Genomic DNA, 22,793 nt, shown 5'->3' with positions numbered 1-22,793 from the left:
AAGAACATTTTGGCTTCTCTCATCATCTCCAAATGCTCATCCAGGGAAAGGCAGTGAATGAAAGGAGACTGGGCATGATCCTCAAGCACACCCACAAGTGGCTTCAGTCATGCAGCTCAATCTGTTCAAGTGCTCAGAATTGGTCACATTAAGATGCTTCATAAAGTAAAGCAAGGAATTGTCATGACTGTAAAACAACCAGGAAAGCTACTAACAAAAAATCTTACTGTCCTCTTCAAACATATAGAAAACATTTAAACTTTAGAAAATGTATATTCAGCTTCTTATATTTTCCTACTATATATACAAAGTTAAAAGCAAAAGCAAATAGGATGAAATGGGATTTTGTTCATAGTGAACAACATTATCTCCAAAGACCTTTTCAGTACCTGGCCATAAACATAAGCAGCTGCTGCAACTGGCAGCACCAGAGCCAGATCATTTCTTCAGCAAAGGTGGAAGAGGAAGGGCCAGCAACTCATTAACCTTGCAGCAGAATCCAAGAGGGAGGAAACCTCAGGCTTCCAGTTCCTAGTAACAGCAGCATCCCGCAGAGCTTACAGCCCTATGTTTTGTATGAACAAAAATCAGAAAAAAATTTAAAAAAGAAATCAAAAGAGAAACCTATGAGAGCCTTAGGTGCTGATGTATCAGGAATGGAGCTCAGCACATTCTGAGCTTACTGTATTAAAGAAGCAGTGCTATTGACACACTTCTTTTATGCTACAGGATACACAATTATTTCTGCTTTGTGTGAAAGCTGCACATATACACATCTTGTTATATATTGGAAAACATTTTATTTTTTTTCCAAAAATCTTACATTCAATACTTACTTATTCTTTGACTGTTCTTCAGAGAAATCATATGCAAGTCTGTCTGCACATAACACAGAAATTACCATGAATATTACTTAGTACAATTGTATAATCTGCAGAACAAATGTTTCATGAATATCTACTTCATCTTGTAGAGATAGCAGCTCCAGTCCTTTGGTTTGTTCATGATACCCTCTGTCACAAACCATACTGAAGCAGTAGGGAGTTCTTGGCAGGCCACGTTGCCATCAACATTAGGGATGTTTCCTTAATTTTTTAAGGGATTCATCACAATCAGTTAAGATAATCCTTTGAATTCATTTGGATTTAGTGTCCTTTGCATCTCTCAATAACACATGCAGCATTTAAAAGGCAGAGTCTGAGACCCTCTGAGATGAGGGTCTAAGCACTCCTACTCATCCAAGAACAAAATATAGCATTGTATTATTGTGCATTAGATTTCATATACATTTAAATAGATGCATTTCAGCTTTCTATACCTTGGTATTTGTATCGATAGTCTCCATATCTTTCTGTTACATTAACAAGAAAATAATAAAAGCCCCAGCAGCTGGAAGAAAACACTCTTTTAAATTCTCTCATCATTGGTCTGAAAATAATTGTTTTACAAATCAAAATTAGCATGCATCAAAGTTTCAATTTTATGTCTGCTCCTGTTGTTTAAGCACCATTTCACAATAGGTTTAAGAAATAAACACAGAAGTTGCCCAGAGAAGCTGTGGTCCCCCATCCCTGAAGGCATTCAAAGGCCAGATTGGGCAGCCTGAGCTGGCGGGTGGCAGCCCTGCTTATGGCAAGTAGATGATTTTTAGGTCCCTTCTACCCCAAGCCATTCTGTGATTCTATGATTCTACAATTCTATGATAAGACGCAGGTTCAAGAGAGCGCTAAGCCCAATTCCACAGTGACAGCTGCCTTGGATAGCAAGATGATGGAGGTGTTGCCATTCCCCTGCACCCACACAAAACACTTTGTGTAAGATGACCAATACAAAGAGCCCTGGGCTCAAGTGGGCTGTTCCTTCTCCTTCCTGGCACAGAGCAGCCCTGGCAAGGGAAGTTTGGAGCTCTCAACCAAACCTCTAGCAAACTGTCTGCTGAGGCCCAGCTCTGGGGAGACCAAGCTGAGCTGAAGGAGTAGAATTAGCTTGTATGGGTCCGAGGAAACATCTTTGCCCTCTTGGCTCTCTGACAAGCATCACCAGTGAAGCCTGAAATTCAAGACAGCCTTGCATGAGAGCCGGTGGTCACTTTTGTAAATAACTGACTTTTGCAGGCCTGTTTGAGCTTTCGGTAACTCAACAGTCATCAGATAGCACGTGGACATGGACAAAGAAAGCTGAAGAGGCTATTAAAAAACAGAAATGTTTTGCTATAAACACTGTGGCTTTTTTTGCTGTGGCTTTTGCAATGTGCATACTTACAGATGAAAAAAAGGATGTTTTAGACAAGTTATTGCAGTGCAAAAAATGACACCTCACACTGTAGGTTTGTTCTCTGCATTAACTGAGGCATACCTTCCAATTAATAGCTCAGGAAAGATAGCCTCCTATACAGCACTCTGCTTATTTACAAAGACGTATGAAGCATTATTAATAGTTTACACCTTGTTTTTCCTTAACCGGCAGGAGGCAGGTCTGGCTAGTGAAGTATAATTGGTGATCTATTTCATATACAAATAAAATACTCATTGGAATGCTTTGCTGCAAGGTTCAGTTCTTGTTTGCTAGTCGCTAAATGTATTGTTTGAAATGCTACCACAGCTATTCATTCTTTTTCTTAGCAGAATACCATGACAACCATCACGTGACTGGCTACAAACATACCACAAGTCTCCAGGGCTTTGCTTTAGGAAGGCTTAGGCTGATATTACTCATGCTTTTTTTTTTTTTTTTCTTCCCCAAAGCCCAGACTCAGAGATGCTTTACTTTGTGCAAGACGCATCGAGCCTACCAGCCAGTTTTACCTCGTGGCAGTAAATATCTTCAGCTAAAATGGGACAAAGCAAAGTACAAAGAGCGCAGGAAAAGGGGAGGTACAATTGTCTGATAAAGAACAAAAGCCTTCATGAAATAATAAGCTTACCTAAAAGCTCCAACTCATCTCTGCTCATTCTTAGTACTGTTATGGAAGCTAACAATCAGTGCTAAGTTACAACAGACATGTTTAGGGAACATCCTACAAATAGAGGTATGCCTTTTGTGTCCATCTAAAATTATCACAATGATGTTCACCAGAAGTGAAAAAGATTGTCAGTCATCTGCTCCATAACACATTACTGCTTCCTTTTGAAAATACATAAGCAGAGAATACAATCAGTGATGATTCAACTGTATTGCTACCTTAGGAAGATTGTATCACAATATAATTAGCTTTAATATGAAGAAGTAGTTCTTCATTATTTCCAAACCGGGTCTGTTTCATTAACTGTATAAAAATATCTTCCTTCCTTCCTTCCTTGCATTGTTCCCATAATTTGACTTGCAGGTGGGAAAAAGTAAAAGATGAGGTAGAGAACTGAATTTGAGATATTTTCCTAATCAAATGGACAATATTGAAATAAATAATTACATTTCCTTCTGCATGGATTAACCTTGAGAGGGCTTGCTACGACACCGGTATGGCCGCCTGAACAGCGGCTCTTTTAAACCAGGGCACTGGTTGGAGTGCAGCAGAAATGCTCCCTGCAGCCATCATGCTTACAGAACTCTCCTTTGTTTGGCATACAGAGCACTGAGTGCGCACACAAGGGCATTCAGAGGCCAAGAATAGAGGTTAGATAGCGCAATGCTATATAGCAAAGAAATGTATTAAAAGGGAACAAAACATTTCCCACAGCTCAACTGCTCTTGGAGTAAACACAAGTGATCATTTCTGATTTTTTTTCTTCAAAAAAAGCAAGTGACTGTAACGTCAGGCACAGGGTGGCCTACCAAGTGTAGAGTTGTGCTCTTTATTGTGGGGTTCTCACCTGGATCAAGAAGTGCCCAATGGGATTGGCCAAGGAGTAGGCTCTCCAGGTACCCCCTGCCACACTGGGGACACCTCAGGTTCCATTTGGCTGCCCTGAAGTCCCACAGCACCAATGGACAGAAGAGAAATTAATCATATCACTTTCACAGAAAGTAAAATTATATTGATATGAACTCCAAAGAAGTCTTGTTTCTAAAGCCACTTTTTACTTTCCAAGGTTGTAACAAAATGCATATCTGTACATTAAAATCACGTCTTGCATAATTACCACATTTTCCTCTTCGCTCTGCTGATTTCCACTGATTGTTACAATAACAACCTTCTTTTACAAACTCCATGTCTCATTAAAATTACTTCTTCTTAAAAAAAATATTTCAGTGGAGTAAATACTGCCTGAAGAAGCAGAGGAGATAGCAGGGGCAGAAACCAGAACCACTGTAACCCTCAGAGACTTGCCAAATTCAGTTACGCCATCCAGCAGAAATGAGTTACTTGGTCCTCTGCAGATTCACTTTCTTGCAGACAACTGCCACAAGCAAGCAGCTGAATGCTTTCGCAAGAAGTTGAGAAGTTTTTGGACAAAGATGAAAACTGCAGCAGACAGTCACAATCAATTCTGTAAATTACCCACCTTGTTTATCACATGCGTGTCGTGACAAAAAAACACGGCATTGTTGCAGTCCCTGCAGAAGCCCAGCCAGAGAGAGATCTCTCTAAATTCTCCCACTCTATTCCCCATTGCCACCATTTATTCAGTGTGGCTTCTTCAGCTCAAGACAACTCAAAATTTATTCCTCCTCCCCAGGTACTGCTATTGTTTTAACTTCATTAAAATAATTAGATCCAGAATTTGTTTTTAACGATCTTTTTAAAATGCTAATAAGAAGAGGCCTGGGAATAATTTCAACACAAGTTGCTTCTAGTGTTGCTTGCTTCTTTCTGGCAGCATCCTGAATTTGTATCCCTCTGGAAAACCTGGCACAGCTCAGGAAACCTGGGGCTTTCTCACACTAGTTAAAAGGCTGAGAGACCTGGGGCTGTTCAGCCTGGGGAAGAGAAAGCTAAGAGGGGATCTTATCAATGCATATAAATATCTAAAGGGCATCTTATCAATGCATATAAATATCTAAAGGGCATCTTATCAATGCATATAAATATCTAAAGGGCAGATGCCAAGCGGATGGGGCCAGGCTCTTTTCGACAGTTCCCAGCAACAGGACAAGGGGCAACAGGCACAAACTGGAACACAGGAAGTTCCATACAAACACATGGAAAAGAACCTTTCCTTTGAGGATGAGAGAGCACCAGAACAGGCTGCCTTCTCTGAAGATACTCAAGACCCACCTGGACTCTTTTCTGTGTAACCTACTGTAGGGATCCTGCTTTAGCAGTGGGTTGGACTGGCTGATCTCCAGAGGTCCCTTCCAACTCCTACAACTTTGTGATTCTATAATGAAAACTGCCTGCCTTCTCTTAGAGTCTCCATTATCACCACCACAGTAACCTGACTGCACCAGCAGACTTGGAACAACTGCCTTTAACATTTTAATTTCCCACTGCTCTTTTTCCGAGCAAGTCTGGCTTTGCTGATACAATGAATCATATGTTTAGTAGGGTTACTGCTGGCTAGCAAAACAGAACATGACAATTAAAAGATTTCCTGTAATGATATGCAAGGGTATTTCCAACAAAAATGGATAAACATTCCTTCTCTGTTGCAGATCCAGGCAGTAAAACCCTTAGTGGACACAAGCGCCCGTGCAGCATACAGCCACCTTCATCTGAAGCTGGGGAAGCTGAAAGTGTTTATCGGGTGTTTCATTTAGCACTATCAGGCTTACCTTCATTATCTCCTCCCAAGGAAAACAAAGAGACTACCAGATGGCCAAAAATTTCATTATTTTCCCCCTGCCAGGGACTGCTGCGACAGGACTATCAGGAGCCATGGGTAGCACACTCCCAGCTATACATTATTTACTTTTTTGATTACTGATTTAATCAAACTGCTTCAGACTGACAAGCAATAAAGCATTCAAGTATCCTTTTAAAAGGTACTTCTGCACAATCGTGGAAAAAAATGACACATTTTTTTCATGTATCAGGAATAACACTATCATCAAGATGCACATGGAGCAGTGAGCTAAATAATAGGATGTTAACAGATTCAATGCACAAGAAATAACAATGGGTAGCCTTGACTGGCAGTTATCCTTCAAAGTCTTACTGCTCCCAAGAGGTAAATTTTTATTAAAAGATGAGAGTGGAAAATCAGTTGTTACCTAATTAAGTGTTTGCAAAAAGGAAACAACAATTAAAAAAAAATAGTTAAAAAAAAAAAAAGTACAGTAAAAAATATGAGCAGCTAAACCCTTTTAAAGACTTAATTTATAACCCGGTGCCCCTCAGGCACTGGGAGCATTGCCCATATAAGGACTTGAGAATTAATTTCCTTAAAAGTGTGTATCATCAAACCATGTGACATAATAATCCCCAGGCACTCTAAAATCATTTCACTATCAAAACAATTCATTTCTTCCCCATGCATAAAATCATACGCTATATTAGGATGTGGATTCAATTGCTGTTGTTACGTTTTTCTGTTACTGTAAAAATAGCACCTATAAAATTCCTCTGAAAATGGAAAACTGCTACATGTTAACATAGAAATGGCAAACCCCTACATGTTAACAAAACTAAACCAAACAAAAGAGGAACTTGCTACTCTTTAACTAGCTCCTTTGAAGTACAGGTCCCATTACCTGAAAGTAAGACTACGCTCCTAATCTCTTTCTCATCCTACTTCTTACCAGTGTGCTCCAGAAAGAAAGAAATCACCTCCAAAGGCTCTTCTTTACAGTCATTCTCCCCAGGTTAATTCAGAGTCTGAAGGGATTACTTAATGCACCAATATTTAAGTATACTTGTACTACAGTGTGGCCAGGATCTGACCTGCTTTGGTTACAAACCCTAGCAAACAAGGCAGATGCAGAAGATGCCCTTCAGTAACTTCCAACTCCCACTTTTGACACAATTTTACCCATTATAGTTAATTACAGGAATAATTGAGATTATTAACAGTGTCCATTTTAAAACTAAAGTGAAAAAGGCTAATCAAGGAAATCCTTCTAATGATGAACAGAACTAGCTTGTACTGCCTCGTACATCTCTTTCCACTTGTTCCTAACACCCAGTGGTTGCTTCTCCTCCTACATGAGCTTGCAGCTCCTCCAGGACAAAAATGGGCTACAACTGGGCCGAATGCAAAACTCACTTAAGTCAATGGAAAAATTACAGTTTGATCCTAAGCTCACCTAAGCAAACAGAAGGACTCTCATTGACTTCAGAGGAGCCTGGAAAAGTCCCATCACTTGTCTGTTCGGTCTTCATCACAATCCCACGTTTTGATGAGAGTCTATGAACGTTGCTATAGGCACAAGGAATAATGATGATTTATATATATTGAGAAATATTTACAGAAATTCTGCTTATATTCATGAGATGCATTTTCTGTGACTATAGGGAGGTGGTTTAGGGTCAAATTCACTGCACTGCAAAGTGTTTGCTCTCAGTGGGTCACCAGTGCAGTGCTGAAAGAAAGGTTTTCTTAACACTAGCACAGAGTTTGATCTAGCCACTGTCTGCCACACTCTGTGTAAAGGTGATGGGGTGAACACCATTAGGTACACACAATACATCACTGCTCTTTATTGTGGTCTTGTAAAAACAGAAGTATTTCTGTATTCCTTCTGTACACACAGTTGAAGAAAGATCAACTGTCAGTCATCAGAAGAGACAACCGCTCACTGCTGGAGGTGCCCTGCATCACGAGGACAAAAGGACAAATGGACAACAAAAATGACTATGAGGCAAAACGGTAACATCAGCAGCACTATTTCTATCTAATGATCAATGTACGTTTTCAGTGACAAGTGTAGATAAGACAACCTGCCTTGTGAGGACACATAGACACATATTTTAAAAGGCAGCCTTAGGTATAATCAGCAATTCAGCAAGCCATTTGCTTGCCCTGTCACACAAAATTCAATGCCTTTAAATTAGTTTCTCAATTTAACAAGTAAGGGAATGAAAAAAAAAAAAAGAAAGAAAGAAAAGAAAGAGAACATTGCCCTACTTTCAGAGAAATAAATGAAGCAAACCTATTACGTATCAGCAAAGCTGTTGTTACTGCTAAGTGAGTCATTGCTGCTGACTTTGCCAGTTGTTCCTACAGACACGACTGGAAAGAGGGAGGTCCAAAGCTTGCAGATGAAATGAAATTAAAAATAATTTAAAAAATAGGAGCAGGAAGCTTGCAGAACTCAGGGTATAATTTACTCCTCAAAGAAGTCTAAGCAAAGTATCCCTTGAAGATTTATTACTAGAGAGAACCACCTCACAGACTTTTGATTCATGAGGAAATTCACATCACTAGAAGTGTAGTAAGGGGACAGGCTTCTGAAATGAAGGTAAAACCAAGGTTGTACAACAGAGTATAGTTTATATAGCTTAGGTTATAGTTGTTATCTCTGGTGATTCGTTTACAGACTACTTCATCACTGACTGACTGCTCATCAGGCCCTAAAGTGTTTCCAGCTGGCAAAATGCAGCTCAGGTGCGGCTGACTCAGGTACAGCTCACATGCTCAAGAATATCCTGACACTTCAACAGCTCCTTGGAAAGACAGGAATGATCTGAGATAGAGTTTGTCATATCCATATCACGTAAATCCACATCATGTCTTGGACATTACACGCTTGTCACTAGTGACAAATACCCAGATCAGCATAGGTATCAACAAGCATCAGTAAAACATGCTGCTGAAGGTGTGATTCCATAGGTTATGGAAGAAGAGCATCCTCCTTCTTTCCAGTCCCTCTCTCCTTTCCTAATTCAAGTGGCAAACTCACACTGGATCAATTCTGGTTTATATCAAATCTCTCCACAACCTAACAAAACTTGAGAAAGCAGCACAAAACTACCAGACAAAAACAAACAACCCTGGTTAGTCTACTGCCACTTTCCATAAAGGTTCTGATGAATTCCAGGGATAGAGAAGACCACAAAGCTGGCAGCAATGGGGAAAGGAGCAGGGAGAGAAAGGGAAACAGCAAGTCCTTCCTTTTCTAGTGGCAGGAAACTGCTATGACATCAGCTTAGCTGCCTGGGAAATTTCAGTGTAAGAAATCACAGAAAGACGAGGACTCCGAAGAGTTTGCTGTAATATGCTTATCTCAATTATCTTTGTATTTCCCGTCTCAGTTCATCAGGTTTGTAAACAAAATAAAGGCATAAACCAAAGCAACTGAAACAGATTATTGACTAACTGAGACACCAGTCATGTCCTCACCTATATTACAGCAATAAAGCAATTTCCAGGCTGGAGGGCAGGTGCTAATTCAAGACAAAAGATTAAGCCCACAGTTTTTCCTCTTGTAAAATGTGCCAAACCTCTTCTTTGTTTGGAAGACAATGAACAAAACCTGTCCTTTTAAGGAGGACAAAAGGATTGGGTTGTAAAGGTTGGTTAGTGCAGATCACAGAGGAGAAAGTCCCCGTAGAAGTATAAAAGCTTAGGCAAATGTTACTATGACTGAGGATTGACAGATGTTTCATATTCTGGCTTCCTAGGCATGGGAACATGAGTAACTGTTGAGAAGTTTGATTCTATGTTTTTCCCCTCTAGTTTAAACAGAGACAAATCAAAGCAGGAGCTGCAAAGAGTGAACCTAGAGAACTGTGCCATACTGGATAGAGTTACAAACTCTAAGCCGCAGTATCGAGTTCAGAGATGGCATGAGGATTGGCAACGGGCTGAAAATTACATGGCCAACGTTGTAAGATATCTTTGTGGGCGGTGTAAATCACAGAGCCAAAAGGTAATCCTGAGCTTCTGTTTTTCCTTCCCGTTTATTTCTGGATGGGAAGTGCACACAGAGCATTTTGCTGTGCTTTTGGCTTTATATAGTCTCTTTCAAAATGTCCAGCAGATGAAAATATAATGGAATGGGTTCACAGCTGGCTGAAAGGTTGGGCTCAGAGGGCCTCACCGCTGGCCAACTTATTGCAGAAAATGGGGTCACATTAGGTTAGTGGCCACTCACTAATGGGATTTCGCAGGGCTCTATTTTAGGGCCAGTTCTCTTTAATGGTCTCATCTATGACTTGGGGACAGGTGTACTGATTCTGTAGATGACATTAAGATGGGAGGAGCCCTAGACTCCCTTGAGGGTAGAGAGGCCTTGCAGAAAGAGCTTGACAAATTAGAAGGCTTGAAAATCACCAACCATATGAAATTTAACAAGAGCAAGTGTGACCTTCCATACCTGGGATGGGGCAACCCTGGATCTATGTACAGACTGGGGGATGAGAGGCTGGAGACCAGCTTCAAGGAAAGGAAGCTGGAGGTTCTGGAAGACAGCAAGTTGAATGTGAGCCAGCAGTGTGCTACAGCTCCTCACAGGGAGCGGAGGGGCAGCGCTGAGCTCTGCTCTCTGTGACAGCGACAGGGCCCGAGGGAACGGCATGGAGCTGTCAGGGGAGGGGCAGCTGGGGGTTAGGGAAAGGGGCTGCACCAGAGGGCAGTGGGCATGAAACAGGCTGCCCGGGGCTGTAGGCATGGTCCCCAGTGCCGGAGTTGACGCTGCTCTCAGACACAGAGTTTGAATTTTAGGTGGTATGGTGTAGAGCTGAAAGTTGGACTGAATAATCCTGAGAGGCCTCTTCCAACTCAAGTGATTTTATGATACCATGAATCCATGAGTGCTTCTCAGACTTCATTTAGTTTTAGATTTTAAGTGCTGTGCTTTCTACAGTCACACTATCTTCCACGGAAAGACAGCTCTTAGAAAATATTTAACTCATTTGTTAAATGGATTAAATAGAAAATATTTAATTCATTAAGGCAGTGGCTTAACAATTCCCTGAGAGAAACAGCCAAACACTGCAGCAATGTCTGTGGTGACCAAATGGAATTTGGCCATCATTAAGGGTTCCAAAACCTTCATTGATCACTCTGCGCAAAGTAATCCACTTCTTACTTTCGTTACTAATAGAAATAAGTTTAACAACAACAAAAACCAACACAAAACCGCTACACATCGTATTAGCAGGCTTTCCCAGAAATAGAAAATTGACAGTTTTAACTTCCCATGACCAAACCTTCTGGCTTTGAGCCTGCCAATTCACAGACTCCCAGATTTCCTTGAAAACCAGAGGGAAGCAGAGGTGGGCAGCACTGCCCACCAGGCAGGGAGCTGAAATCATCTCTGCCTTTACTCACCCTCTGCATCACCTAGTGCTGCTGGGCCTCCGAGTGGTATGTGCTGATTTGTGAGATACATTCTCTGTCATGAAAGTATGACTCAGTCTACACGGGTGTGGTTCAGACCCTTTACACCCTATATTACCCTTTACCACTAGCCTGAGGACACTGAATTAAATCTTCCTGAAGCCTGTTTCTTCGAAACATATGTAAATGGATTTTCAAAGATGCAGCTCATCCAAATCTCCCTGAGGCTTCCTGAGGACAGTAAATGGTATTTCTTTTATCCCAGGACTATCCTTCTGCCATAGGATTTGGTCCCAATTTGAGTTCCTAATGATTTTCTCAGGAGAGGTAAGGCACTTGAAGCAATAAAAAATGTTTAGCATTGCAAACAAGACACAGAACTTCTCACCAACTTTATTCTGAGACCATTCTTGAATGCAGCTATATCTCTTTTACTAACACTTCCCAAAATTATTCAGTATGAGGCAAAAAGCAAGTATAGGAGGCTTCAACCCAAACAGGTAAGACTTGACAAAGAAATAAGAAACTATTAATAGAGACTTCTATTATAGAAAATATTAAGCAGCTTTGATTACTGTGGAGGTATCATTACAAACCGAAGAATGATACTAGAAATAGTTATGTCGTAAAGCCAGGTGCTCCATAGTGAGAAAGTACTAAAATTATGGTAGTACGTTTTTTCCCCCGGGATTTACATTTTGACCATATTTTCATTTTAATAAATGCATAAAAAAATTCTTATAGAGAAGTAAACATAACCTGCAAACTTTCCCACATTGACTGTGCTCCATAAATAGTAGGTACTAGAACATCTGTAAGAAGTTATCACTAGTAAATCCTTTTATTAAACTCCACTTCAGAAATGGCTGAGCCATTGTGAAGAATCACAGAATAATTAACTTTGGAAAAGACAACAAAGAATATCTAGTGCAACTGTCCACCTACCATCAATATTGCTCACTAAATCATGTCCCTCAGTGCCACATCCACATGGTTCTTGAACATCTCTAGGGATGGTAACTCCACCAGCTCCATGAACAGCCCGTGCTAGTGCATCACCACTCCTTCTAACAAGAAATTCTTCCTAATATCCAAACGTGAATCTCCCCTGGCACAACCTCTTGTCCTGTCACTGTTACCTGGGAGAAGAGGCCGACCCCCTCCTTTCAGGTCATTGTAGAGAGGAGGATGTCCACTGACCCTCCTCTTCTCCAGATTGAATGTTCCCTCAGCCACTCCCCACAAGACTTGTGCCCTAGACCCCTCACAGCTTCGTTGCTCTTCTCTTCATATGCTCCAGGGCCTCAGTGTCTTTCTTGTAGTCAGAAGGCCAGAACTGAACACAGTACTTGAGGTCTGGGATAACAATCACCTCCTTGCTCCTGCTGGCAACACTATTTTTGATGAAAGCCCAGATGCCATTGGCTTTCTTGCTCACTTGGGCACACTGCTGGCTCACGTTTAGCTGAATGTTTACTAACATCTTTAGATCTCTTTCCTCTACGCAGCCTTCCAGCCACTCTGTCCCAAGCCAGTAGTGATACATGAAATTCTCGTGAAGAAAACGCAGGACCCAGCACTTTGTCTTGTTGAACTTCATCCCATTGGCCTCAACCCAGCAATCCAACCTGAACAGGTTCCTCTGTAGAGCCTTCCTACCCTCAGGCAGATCAACACTTCCCTCCAACTTGGTATAATCTGCAAACTTACTAAGGGTGCACTCAGTCCGCTTGTCGCAGTCATCAATAAAAATATTAAACAGGATAGGCCCCAATACCAACCTCCAGGAGACACCTCTCACAACCTGTTGCCAGCTGGATTTAAATCCATTCACCACCACCCTCTGTGCCCAGCCCTCCAGCCAGTAGGAACATTTGAAGGCTGATGGAAATATATACCACAGATTTCTTCAGCTAAACAGAAAAAACATGGTAAAAGTTAGAGCTGAGCATAGGATCACTGGAAGTATTTGGAAAGATCTACAATGATGCTAATGGGTGATTTCTTTTTGCTTTTTATAGCTCACAAGTCCAGGGTCAATCATTAATAAGTGACAAGTTATGCTTCTCCTCATCAACCATTCTTCTCTCTGTTACAATTTAAATACATAAATGTAATAAATAAATCTTAAATATATAAATTTAAAGTAAATCATAGAGTCTTATGAAATCAAGGTATTGTCATGTTCTTTATTTTACCTATATTTATACTGATTTCTTTCTTTTCTGGCAGAAGGAACAATTTAAAAAGAAACAAGACAGAAAAAGAGAAAATCATCTGGAAGAATGAGGTGTGAGAAGTAAAATGAGAGAAAAAGAATAGGATCATCCTGGAGAAAAATGGATTTGATGGATGGACAACCAGCTGGATAAGGAAAGAGAATAAAGAATTGGCTGGATGGTTGTACACAGAGAGTAACGGTCAGCAGCAAAACGGCCAAGTGGAGACAGGTGATGAGTGACTTTCCTCAGGGATTAGTGCTGGGACTGGTGTTATTTTACATCTTTGTAGATGACATGGACAGAGAGATTAAGTGCACCCTCAGCAAGTTTGCAGATGACCCCAAAGCAGCCTTCCGGTACCTGGAGGGGACCTATAGGAAAGTTGGGGAGGGATGATTTATAAGGGCATGTAGCAACAGGACAAGAGGATAGATTTAGACCAGGTATTAGGAAGGAGCTCTTTACAGTGAGGGTGATGAGACACTGGAACAGCTTGTCCAGCGAGGCTGTGGATGCCCCTTCAATGGAAGCATTCAAGGCCAGGCTGGATGGGGCTTTGAGCAACCTGGTCTAGAGGGAGGTGTCCCTGCCTGTAGCAGGGGGTTGCAACTAAATGATCTTAAAGGTCCCTTCCAACCCAAATCATTCTATGATTCTGTGTCCACCACTGAAATGGAAAAGACCAACTAGAATAAGAGAGTTCCAGAAATAGTATTATTCCAGTTGTCTCCTGTGAAAATTTAGGAAGTAGCAAAGGGCTCTTACCCAAAGTCCCTCTTGGGTAACTATGGCATTTGGAAACGTTGCTGTCCTCAGCCTTCTGCTTTGACCTTATTCTGGAAGTCTCTCCTTTTCCGGCGCAGTTGTCCAGTAGAACAGGGGTTCGCGAGTTGCTTTTGGGATTGCAAATCAACATACATTGCATTAGCATTATTTGATTCCTTGGTCTTGTGAAAGTGGTAACCTTTCCTCTACACTGCTACTTGCAGCAAAAATTGAGAGAGGAATTCCAGCATGAGCTGGGCTGCCTGGGGGAAGCAGGTAGAAGGGGCCATATGGTTTAGAATACTGTGGTTTTAAATATCCTGTAGGAGTGTAGATATTAAATGCACCATGTTTCCATTACAGTGAAAAAAGCATAAAGCAAGATGGTATAAAAGCCATTTCCTTTTATAATTACTAACAAAACTACTCTGCATTTACAAAAGATGATAACGAAGGAGCCTTACTGGGAAAAGGACCATCACTGAAGAACTGTAGCATTACTAATAAAGTAAGATTAGGGCTTTTTTTTCCCTCCTTGTGATGGTTTTCATCTCAGTATGAAAAAGTCCCCAGTGAAAACTCAGCTGAAAGATGATAAATACTTTAGAGTGAGGGCTTTGAAATGTCTTCAGAGGCTCAATGAGCCTTTTCCTACAAGGAACAGTGCTCAGTGGACCAACATCCTCCCAGCACAGCTACAGAGACCACTTCCTTCTTTACTCATGATTTTATGCAATTTTTGTGTCAGTCACGGTGATTGCATTCCCTAAGAGAAAATACTAAAAATACAGAAGATTTGTTTCTAGCTTCCCTTTTAATGGGATTTAGCAGCTTGAAAGAAAGAGAAACAGAACCACGTGATCCATAAGCTCTCTGCATGTTACAGTCTACCACTTTTAGACCATCACTGATTCAGTGCTCAGGGCACAGAAACTCATGTTCTTAAATGCATATTACTCACTTTTTTTTAATTCTTCAAAAGAAAACGTGTATTAAATATCACAAAACGATCTCAGCATAGCAAAGCAAGGAAACATCAGTTCTTTCAGATGAAGTACCAAATGGAACGAAGCAGGAAGGAATAAATGCATGCTTTAAGTAGAATTTCATCTCTAATCATTTTGGAGGCTGCCAACTTTTGAAACAGACATCCCTGCAGTAACTGTTTGCCTTCTGGAACTTGAGAATGCTTTCTAAGACATTTTCTCCTCTCTTTTTAACTCCAATTCAATTAACAGTGTCCAAAGCACTAATGATGACCACCCATTTCCTGAAGCACAGAACCTCTGAAATACAAGACCGTTGCACTGAACCTATGACAGGAATAACAGCTATCACAGCCAGTGAATCTGCCACATAACAGGAACTCCAGACTTCAGAAAATTTGCAGCTTCCTATGGCAGGATCACACTTTGATAGAAAAACTTCATCTCACCTTAGTGCCTGGGCCAAGAGGGAGAGAGGATCCCTGTTTGCCCAAAGCAATAGTAGATCACACTGTGGCAACATAGCGAGTATGCCCAGACTCAGTGCAGGTGGGGTGATCCCACGTCCAGCTGGTTAGGGCTCATCTCAAGCCACCAGCCGTGATGGGAGAGTGGCAGGGCAGGCAGGCTCATCTGTTGTGGTGCTTGCCTGTTCCAGCAGTCACATCAGGCAAGCACAAGCCGGCTGATCCATCCAAACTGGAGTTTGTTTCTATGAGAAGGGTCATGCATCCTTTAAGCAAGAGCCCACAAGACAGTAATTTAATGAATCAAAGTTTCATTAGCAGGAGGAAGAGGCTGGCTTGGCTTCAACAGAAAATACTTTTTTTCCTTCTTATGTCCTATGCCTTTATGGTTATAGTCAAACAGTCACAAAGTCCCATGCCTAAGTGGTTCCAGGTTGAACCATCAGGGCACTCTGTGAGGGGCTGGCTCTCCTTAGCAAGTTATATGGATTGAAGCAAGCTAAATTCTTTAAAAGCTTTAAACTAGAAGATAAGTTTGTCTGCATGCAACTGCATTATAATTAAGCAGGTATGTTACTCTCTTCAAATCCCTGGCTTCTAAGTTGAAACACTTTACTGCTGAAACACTGACGTGATTATAAGCCAAATACTTAGAACTAAAGTTCCACTATTAAAAAAAATAATAATAAAGGCGTTGAGTTACCAGAAACATTAAGCTGGGTGTCGAACTCTGCATCTGTTTTCACTACTGTAAATCCAGGCTAACAGCCACTATTGCGATTACTGTCGATATAGAAACCCTACATTAAGAAATCAGAACAGAAATTTAAATAAAATAGGAGAGGAAAATAGTTTCCCCCGTGTTAGTGAGCTGAACCAGTTCATTGAAGATGAATTTAAGATAAAGGCCACAGCTGATGCAAGGAAGGAGTAAAGCCACATACTCCTTCAGTAAAGTGGAAAACGGTTACTCACTGCCTGGCAGTATTTAACACCAAAATAGCTCTTCTAAGCGTCAATAGAAACACATGGAGCACAGCAAAAACTGTCACCACTCAATAATCCCTACCAGTTACCATGGAAAACTATGACTATGGACACAATCAGAGCTTGTCCAAGTTAAGAATGAGTAATCTCGTATTCACCGCCACCTCCCCTCTTTTTTTCTGGGCAAACACCAAATACAAGTATATTCATTATTATTTCTTTAAATTTATCACAGTACAAAAGAGGATATTACTTAAGCATTCCTGAACTATTAGTTCCTGTACATTTGCTTGTGTTTTAAACATAGTTTTCATGATTCCTGGAGAAAACCATTCACCTGGATTTCCATGCTTTGGATTTAAGGGAAAATAATGAACTGTAACCATATTGCTTGTGGTTTCAAAAAATTAATCAAGCTTTCAAAAACTGTTGTGATTGTACTATTGTATTAAAATACAGTATTGCGACACTGAAAACCAAGTTGTTAATCTGTTCAATGACTCCCTAGGTATAGAATAGGTAGTATAGTGTTCATATTTTCCAGTTTGCTCTTATGAAGCTAAGGAATCTTCTTTGGAAGGCTTTTCACTTGATGCCCCAGAATTAGAAAGACAGAATGAAGGAAACATCACCACTGTAGTAATAAAAGTAATAAAGCTGTAACGATAAGGATCTTTGCTCCTCCCCAACACAGATGTTCGACTCTCATAGCCAACCTTTCTGAAGTCAGCTTAATTACCCTATGTCTTAAATGTGGCAGTTCATTTAGTAGGACACAGTACATGTGCATGTACCTGCACTAACACAGTTTAACTTGGATGTATTTAAAAACTTCAGCTGCAAAAAGGTAATGTAAAGAAAGCAGCAGTCATCCAGAGCTTTCTAGGACAGAGAACAGCATGGCAATTTGTTAAGACGCAACAGTTTATGCTGTTGATTTAGCCCTTCAGCATTAAAACATGCTTATCACTTCATGAAGCCTACCACAAAGGATGGAAACTTTATCTCTATCACTGATAAGAGGAACTCCAGCATAAGGGCTGTCATATTAATCTGAGGGTCACACATGCACCTGACTCCTAACTCCCCATTCACATCTGCTTCCTGAAGGCCAGTTTGCATTTCAGAACAAGCCAGCTCCAAGCAAGGAACTCTGCTATAAGAATTCAAACTCTACTCCTAACTATGAAAGCAATTCAGCTGTCCCCAGACACTTTATTCTGCAAATTCAGGCACGTTTACTTAAATCTGCAGGCAAACATCCACAGAGTTCAAGGCCCACATTCACAAGTCAGTGAGAGTTTGGTGCTCAGAATACCATCTGTGGAGACGCCACTTCCTTGCCAACAAGAGGTCCAACTATTCTTTTCTGCAGATGAAAATCTAGAGTCTGAGCAAACATCTGAACCACAATGTAGGGAAGCACTAGAGCTCGCTGGGCTACAGGAAGACACTACGTAATTTGTCATCCTGGCGCATTGTTACAGCTCTCCAAATTACAAGCCAACTTCTACTGGGATTTTGCACGCGGTATCTATAAAACCATACTGCTTTTATTCCCACTGCAGCATTTTCCTTCCCACAAGCAGAGGAGGCAGCTCATGCAGAGCAAGGCTGAAAAATGTTAATGGGGCAGCACACAGTCACATTCACTGTTGTGTGCACAGTGCAACAGGCAGGAGCAGAGCAATGCTAGGAGCAGGTGATGCAGCACGTGGTGACAGCAGATTTCAGCCTCAGCCCCATAGCGCAGGGCAGAAGCAGAAATCTGGGCAAAGAACAGGCATGGGGGAAAAAGAACATTGCCAGGCTGGGAAGGAAGAAGCCTACAGGAAGGAAGATGGAGGTGCTGTAACTACTCTGCTACTGTGTCAGAGGCACAGGCAATGACAAAACCTCTATGCCTACTGTTGTTTCAGCCCTCATGCATCATTCTACCCACAGCAGCCAAAGAAAAGTTAAATGAGGAAGGAAAGCTGGGATGGAACATCCTGGTCACCTCCACATCCGGCATCATCCTCCGTTTCCTTACTAGCCAAATATAACTCAGATTTGTTTCACTGTGGTATTTTCTTTTGAATCAGCAGATTCTTTGGTGTTCAATTAAAACAAATTGTGTCGAATCAGTAAGAAAACACAGAAGCTCAAGAGGCAGAGTTACTGCCTTTATTGCCATACTAGACATGTATGTAGAAGCAATGAGTTACAGTACCATCTCCTGGCAATTCACCTATTTGTAATATTCTGCCTTTTTCAGACTAGTAATCATTTTTAATAAATATATCTATGTATAAATAATGTTGACATTTTTCTTCAATGTACAGAAGTTTGAGATTACACGTGTTGGTAAAGGAAAGAAAACCTTCTTCACCTGCTTCAGTAAAAATAGACATGGAGCCCATGCAGTAAATCACAGCTACTTTTTTGTAGTGTTTTCTTGTAACTTTTGAGCCCTTCGAAAATCTGATTAAAAAGAATCACAAAATAGACAAGAAAGATGACAAGGATTTTTGTTCTTTCTTATCTATTCCAGCGATGCCCATAACCTGCATCAAATTAATCTTTCATTCTGCATCAACCAGCAAGTTTTGAGTTGCATTTCAATTTTCAACTCAGTTTTCTTCATGAATTAAATATGGCACCTAGTAATATAATCACTGCAGCAAGGCTGGAATTTTCATTTCAATAATACATTGATTAAAATCTGCCCCCAAGAGTTTCAGTTTTCCATGTGAGAAAGACTGCTTTGATTATCACATAACTGCATTATCTACATATTAGGGTTTAAGCACAGAGGCATGATTTGGAAAGCATTTGGAATTGTGCCTGTCGTATACAATCTATACACATATGCACAAATTAAAGGCCATTGAGCTGGATTCCCCGGTGCCTTTCTGGAGCTCAGCTGGCATAGCTGCACTGAAAATCAGTGTCATTACGAGGAGACAGATGATTGCTCCTGGCCCCCACCTCCCCCTCCCTGGAGCTGTCCTTCGTGGCTCTGCTTGCTGCATCCTTTGTGTGCTGCCAGCTCTTTGTTGTGGGGGCTGTGGCCTTTGATTTGATCCCGCTGCTGTGTCAGAAACAGAAAGTGGGATTTGCTGAACAGCATGTTACCGATAATTACTTTAATTTCGCATCTCCATTTCTGCCAGGATTCTCATGCACAGCAATGCTGGCTGGCTGTACAGCACAAGCTCCATTTCGCTTCTAGACTCCTTACCATGAGTCTTAGCACAAACCAGAACACATACAAGCAGCTAACAGTGCAAAAAACTGGGTCTTCACCACACATAGCTCCATTCCCAAGGACAAGGGGAACTGAATTTGGGGCCAGCTGCTGGGGACACATACATAGCAAACTGCATGCAGCTGTAGCTGGGACACACCTGTGAAAACCCACTGTGAAAGGCAAGCAAAGAGGGTATAACCCTCAGGAAATACTGGTTACCCACTAGACAGAGTCTCTGCAGCTTTGCTAGCTTATGTCTTTTTGCAACAGTTTGATCTCCATGTTGCTAAGCATGTTCATATAATCTTGAAAGCAATCTTATGTGAAATTAAAGTTCATATTAGTTCATCTTTGCTGCTGTTTTAACCTCAGTTAGTGAACTTTGGATAACTGATTTAAAATAAAGCTCAGACTTCTAATGGTTTTTTGCAGTACTCTTACAAACTATATTGCACTGCTGGAAGATATTAATAGCCAATAGTTAAAGTATTTTATTTCCACAGCTACATCCTAGGCTAGACAAAGCATGATCAATAGATTAATGTAACAGCATGAGAAGATGCACAAGCTGGCAGATGGAAGCAGACCAGACCATGTAACTGATAACATTCATTGTTAGTGCAGATATATCTGAAGTCAGCTCCCTGTCCCTCAGATTATGTTGGAATATCAGCCAGAGCAAGCCTCACCTCAACTGTGAGAAATAAAAACTAGTATTTGTAGACCCTTAAAGACATCAGCCAAAAAAAAAAGTATAAAACACATCATATTATAATGCCAGTAATGAAAACCTGCAAGAGTTTGTAAATCTTCAGATACGGGTTAAAAAAAAAAGATTCATAAAAAAAACTTTGTTGAACATCAAGCAAAATTCCAGAAAATGGGTGCTGGCAAATAAAGCTGGTCTAGACTCAAACCTAGACTGATGTAAGTATGTTTGGGATCTGAGCTGAATGCTTTCTGCAACTCATTTCAGACTTTGATTTTGTGAGCTGTAGGCAAGAGCCTATTTCCTCTGTGCTGAGTGCAGCTAGTAACAGTTGTAAAATGGTGCTGGCTGCCTGACAGGGCACAACACTTTCATCCTCTGACCTTTCTGAGAGAAGGACCAAGGCTGGTATAGGTGCACACTTGCACATTTTTTTTTTCCATTGTATAACATATTATCCTGATGCAACTAATTATTACATTGTAAACACGACTTTACATTCATCATTTCTCAGAATGATAAATATCTTCTCCAACTGAGTTTGTAAATATATACCCTTTGTAAAAATCCTGCTTGTAATTAGGTCTTCTTAGAAGTTTTACTTCGCATGCTGTTACCTCTGATATTAGAATTAGATGCATTTGGTCTGCATATCCTGTGCAACAAATGTTCTACTTGGCTTACATGACAAACCATATGGAAGTTAAAGGAAAAAGCAATCTGGAAGTTTAAAATCAGGTGCTCAAATAAAATACACTGTTTCAAAGCACCCTGTGCTGCCAGACTGAAAGCGAAACATCAAACTAGCTTTTGTCAGCTGGCTAAATATGGTTCTGCATCTTAATTAGATAATCAAATTCAAATCAAAATGTTTGTTTCTATTTTCAAAACATCGCTTATCTGACCACGCTCTCAACCACAAGAAGCTGAAGCTACGAAAATTGAAGGGCAGGGAATCACATTAGGTTAAAGCAGGCAAAGTTGACTTTACTATCTCTCTTCCAGTAGAGAACTCCCCTTGAGTTCAAGGATCGGGGTCTTGGAAGGGAAGAGGCAGTTGCAGGGGACCTGGGACCTTCACATTCCTTCTTTTCTGCACACTCCAGGAGCTAGGTTACCATCTGGCATGGGCTTGCAGCAACTGCACAAAATAAACTTGAGCAAACATACGGGGACAGGTGTGACTAACAATTAAGAGGGAGAAGTACTGCATTTCAATTGACCTAACAAAAGCTCATGGGGAGTCTGCGCCTCTGAGCATGTCATGTCCCACCTTTCAGCTTTATTCTTCGACCTTTGTGAAGAATGAGGAGGAGGCTTCAGCCACTTCACTGCTCCAGGCACATTTTGCATTACACCTTTAACTTTTTCCTTTAAACCATGCACTGACTGGTCAACATAAATATGATAAGTAGTAAAAAGCTTTGGATTTTTCTCCATTACTTCAATTCACTAAACTCCATCAGCTCCCTGTCCTCTCAAAGAAGCATTCTGTTTAACTTGAAATACAACTTGGCTCATTTACGCAAATGGAGAAATAAATTTATTTGCAAATAGTGCAATAAACAGCTTACAATTCTGGAAACACATTTGAATGTCCTTAGAGGGACTGGGAAGTTACTAAGTATAGCCATATTGTCTACAGAGGTGACTGAGATCGCTGCTGAATGCCATGTGTCTCCTGTAATACATACTGTGCAAGTCTCAAATAGAAAAGGAAATGACAGTTTTCTCTTTACACAACAGCAATACATTCCTTCTAGATACCAAATGAGGAACTTGTGTCTCAGGGAGGTGAAATGCCTGCTTCATTTAAAGCCTTGCTACTTATGACTCACTTGTACAGGATGACCCTGTTAATCTGATTGTGGCCAACGTGTGAAGCTCTAGGAAGTGGTTTTCAAATCCACAGTTTCTGCAAGACTAAACAATTCAACTTAGCCGAGTTCACGAGAACAAAAAGCCTGAATATCAGAATGAGCTCATTCAGAAGACTGCACAGGGCTGCTTAGGTTGTAGAGACTGGGACAAAAAGTTGGAGAAAGCTGCCCCTTGTGCACGGTTCTGTGTTCAGAAAGGCCTGCCACATCTGTTCCTTCACCTCCCGCCCCACTGCTGTTGTGGTTAATCTAGCACAGCCACACACATGCAGTGACCTTGAGATACCTCAAGCCTCAGTCCCTTCCTATCATCTGCTTCCATGCCAGAGGAGTGAAAATGACAGAGCATCATGCAGAATCTGGCTCTATGGCAACAGAAGTTTTCCTCCTCCAGAGGAATTCCCTTCTGGCTATTTGCAAGCACAAAACAATCCCTGCATCTGCTA

The 22,793-nt window shown here is 41.0% G+C and overlaps 2 protein-coding genes across 2 annotated transcripts in view; one reads left to right on the top strand and one right to left on the bottom strand.

Moving 5' to 3' along the window:
• The window catches only part of RASA3 (RAS p21 protein activator 3), a 175,118-nt gene that overhangs the window by 141,120 nt on the left and 11,205 nt on the right, over nucleotides 1–22,793 (bottom strand). The window lies entirely within an intron of this gene.
• On the top strand, nucleotides 1,050–10,270 carry CFAP97D2 (CFAP97 domain containing 2). The gene is made up of 4 exons (XM_019623458.2): nucleotides 1,050–2,881; nucleotides 5,533–5,613; nucleotides 7,570–7,685; nucleotides 9,495–10,270. Exons 1-4 carry the CDS (start codon nucleotides 2,576–2,578, stop codon nucleotides 9,808–9,810), a joined length of 819 nt encoding a protein of 272 aa, XP_019479003.1. The 5' UTR covers nucleotides 1,050–2,575; the 3' UTR covers nucleotides 9,811–10,270.

This window comes from Meleagris gallopavo, chromosome 1 (assembly GCF_000146605.3).
Source record: "Meleagris gallopavo isolate NT-WF06-2002-E0010 breed Aviagen turkey brand Nicholas breeding stock chromosome 1, Turkey_5.1, whole genome shotgun sequence".
Lineage (NCBI taxonomy): Eukaryota > Metazoa > Chordata > Aves > Galliformes > Phasianidae > Meleagris > Meleagris gallopavo.
The sequence above is the reverse complement of the archived record's forward strand: the minus strand, read 5'-3'. Positions and strand labels throughout refer to the sequence as shown.

Excerpts from the sequence above, each read along its gene's own strand:
- CFAP97D2 (XM_019623458.2), top strand. The coding sequence starts at position 2,576 with ATGTATTGTTTGAAATGCTACCACAGCTATTCATTCTTTTTCTTAGCA. Across the intron at positions 2,882-5,532 it reads GGAAAAGGGGAGGTACAATT|ATCCAGGCAGTAAAACCCTT; the intron begins GTCTGATAAAGA and ends TCTCTGTTGCAG. Across the intron at positions 7,686-9,494 it reads AATGACTATGAGGCAAAACG|TTTAAACAGAGACAAATCAA; the intron begins GTAACATCAGCA and ends TTTCCCCTCTAG.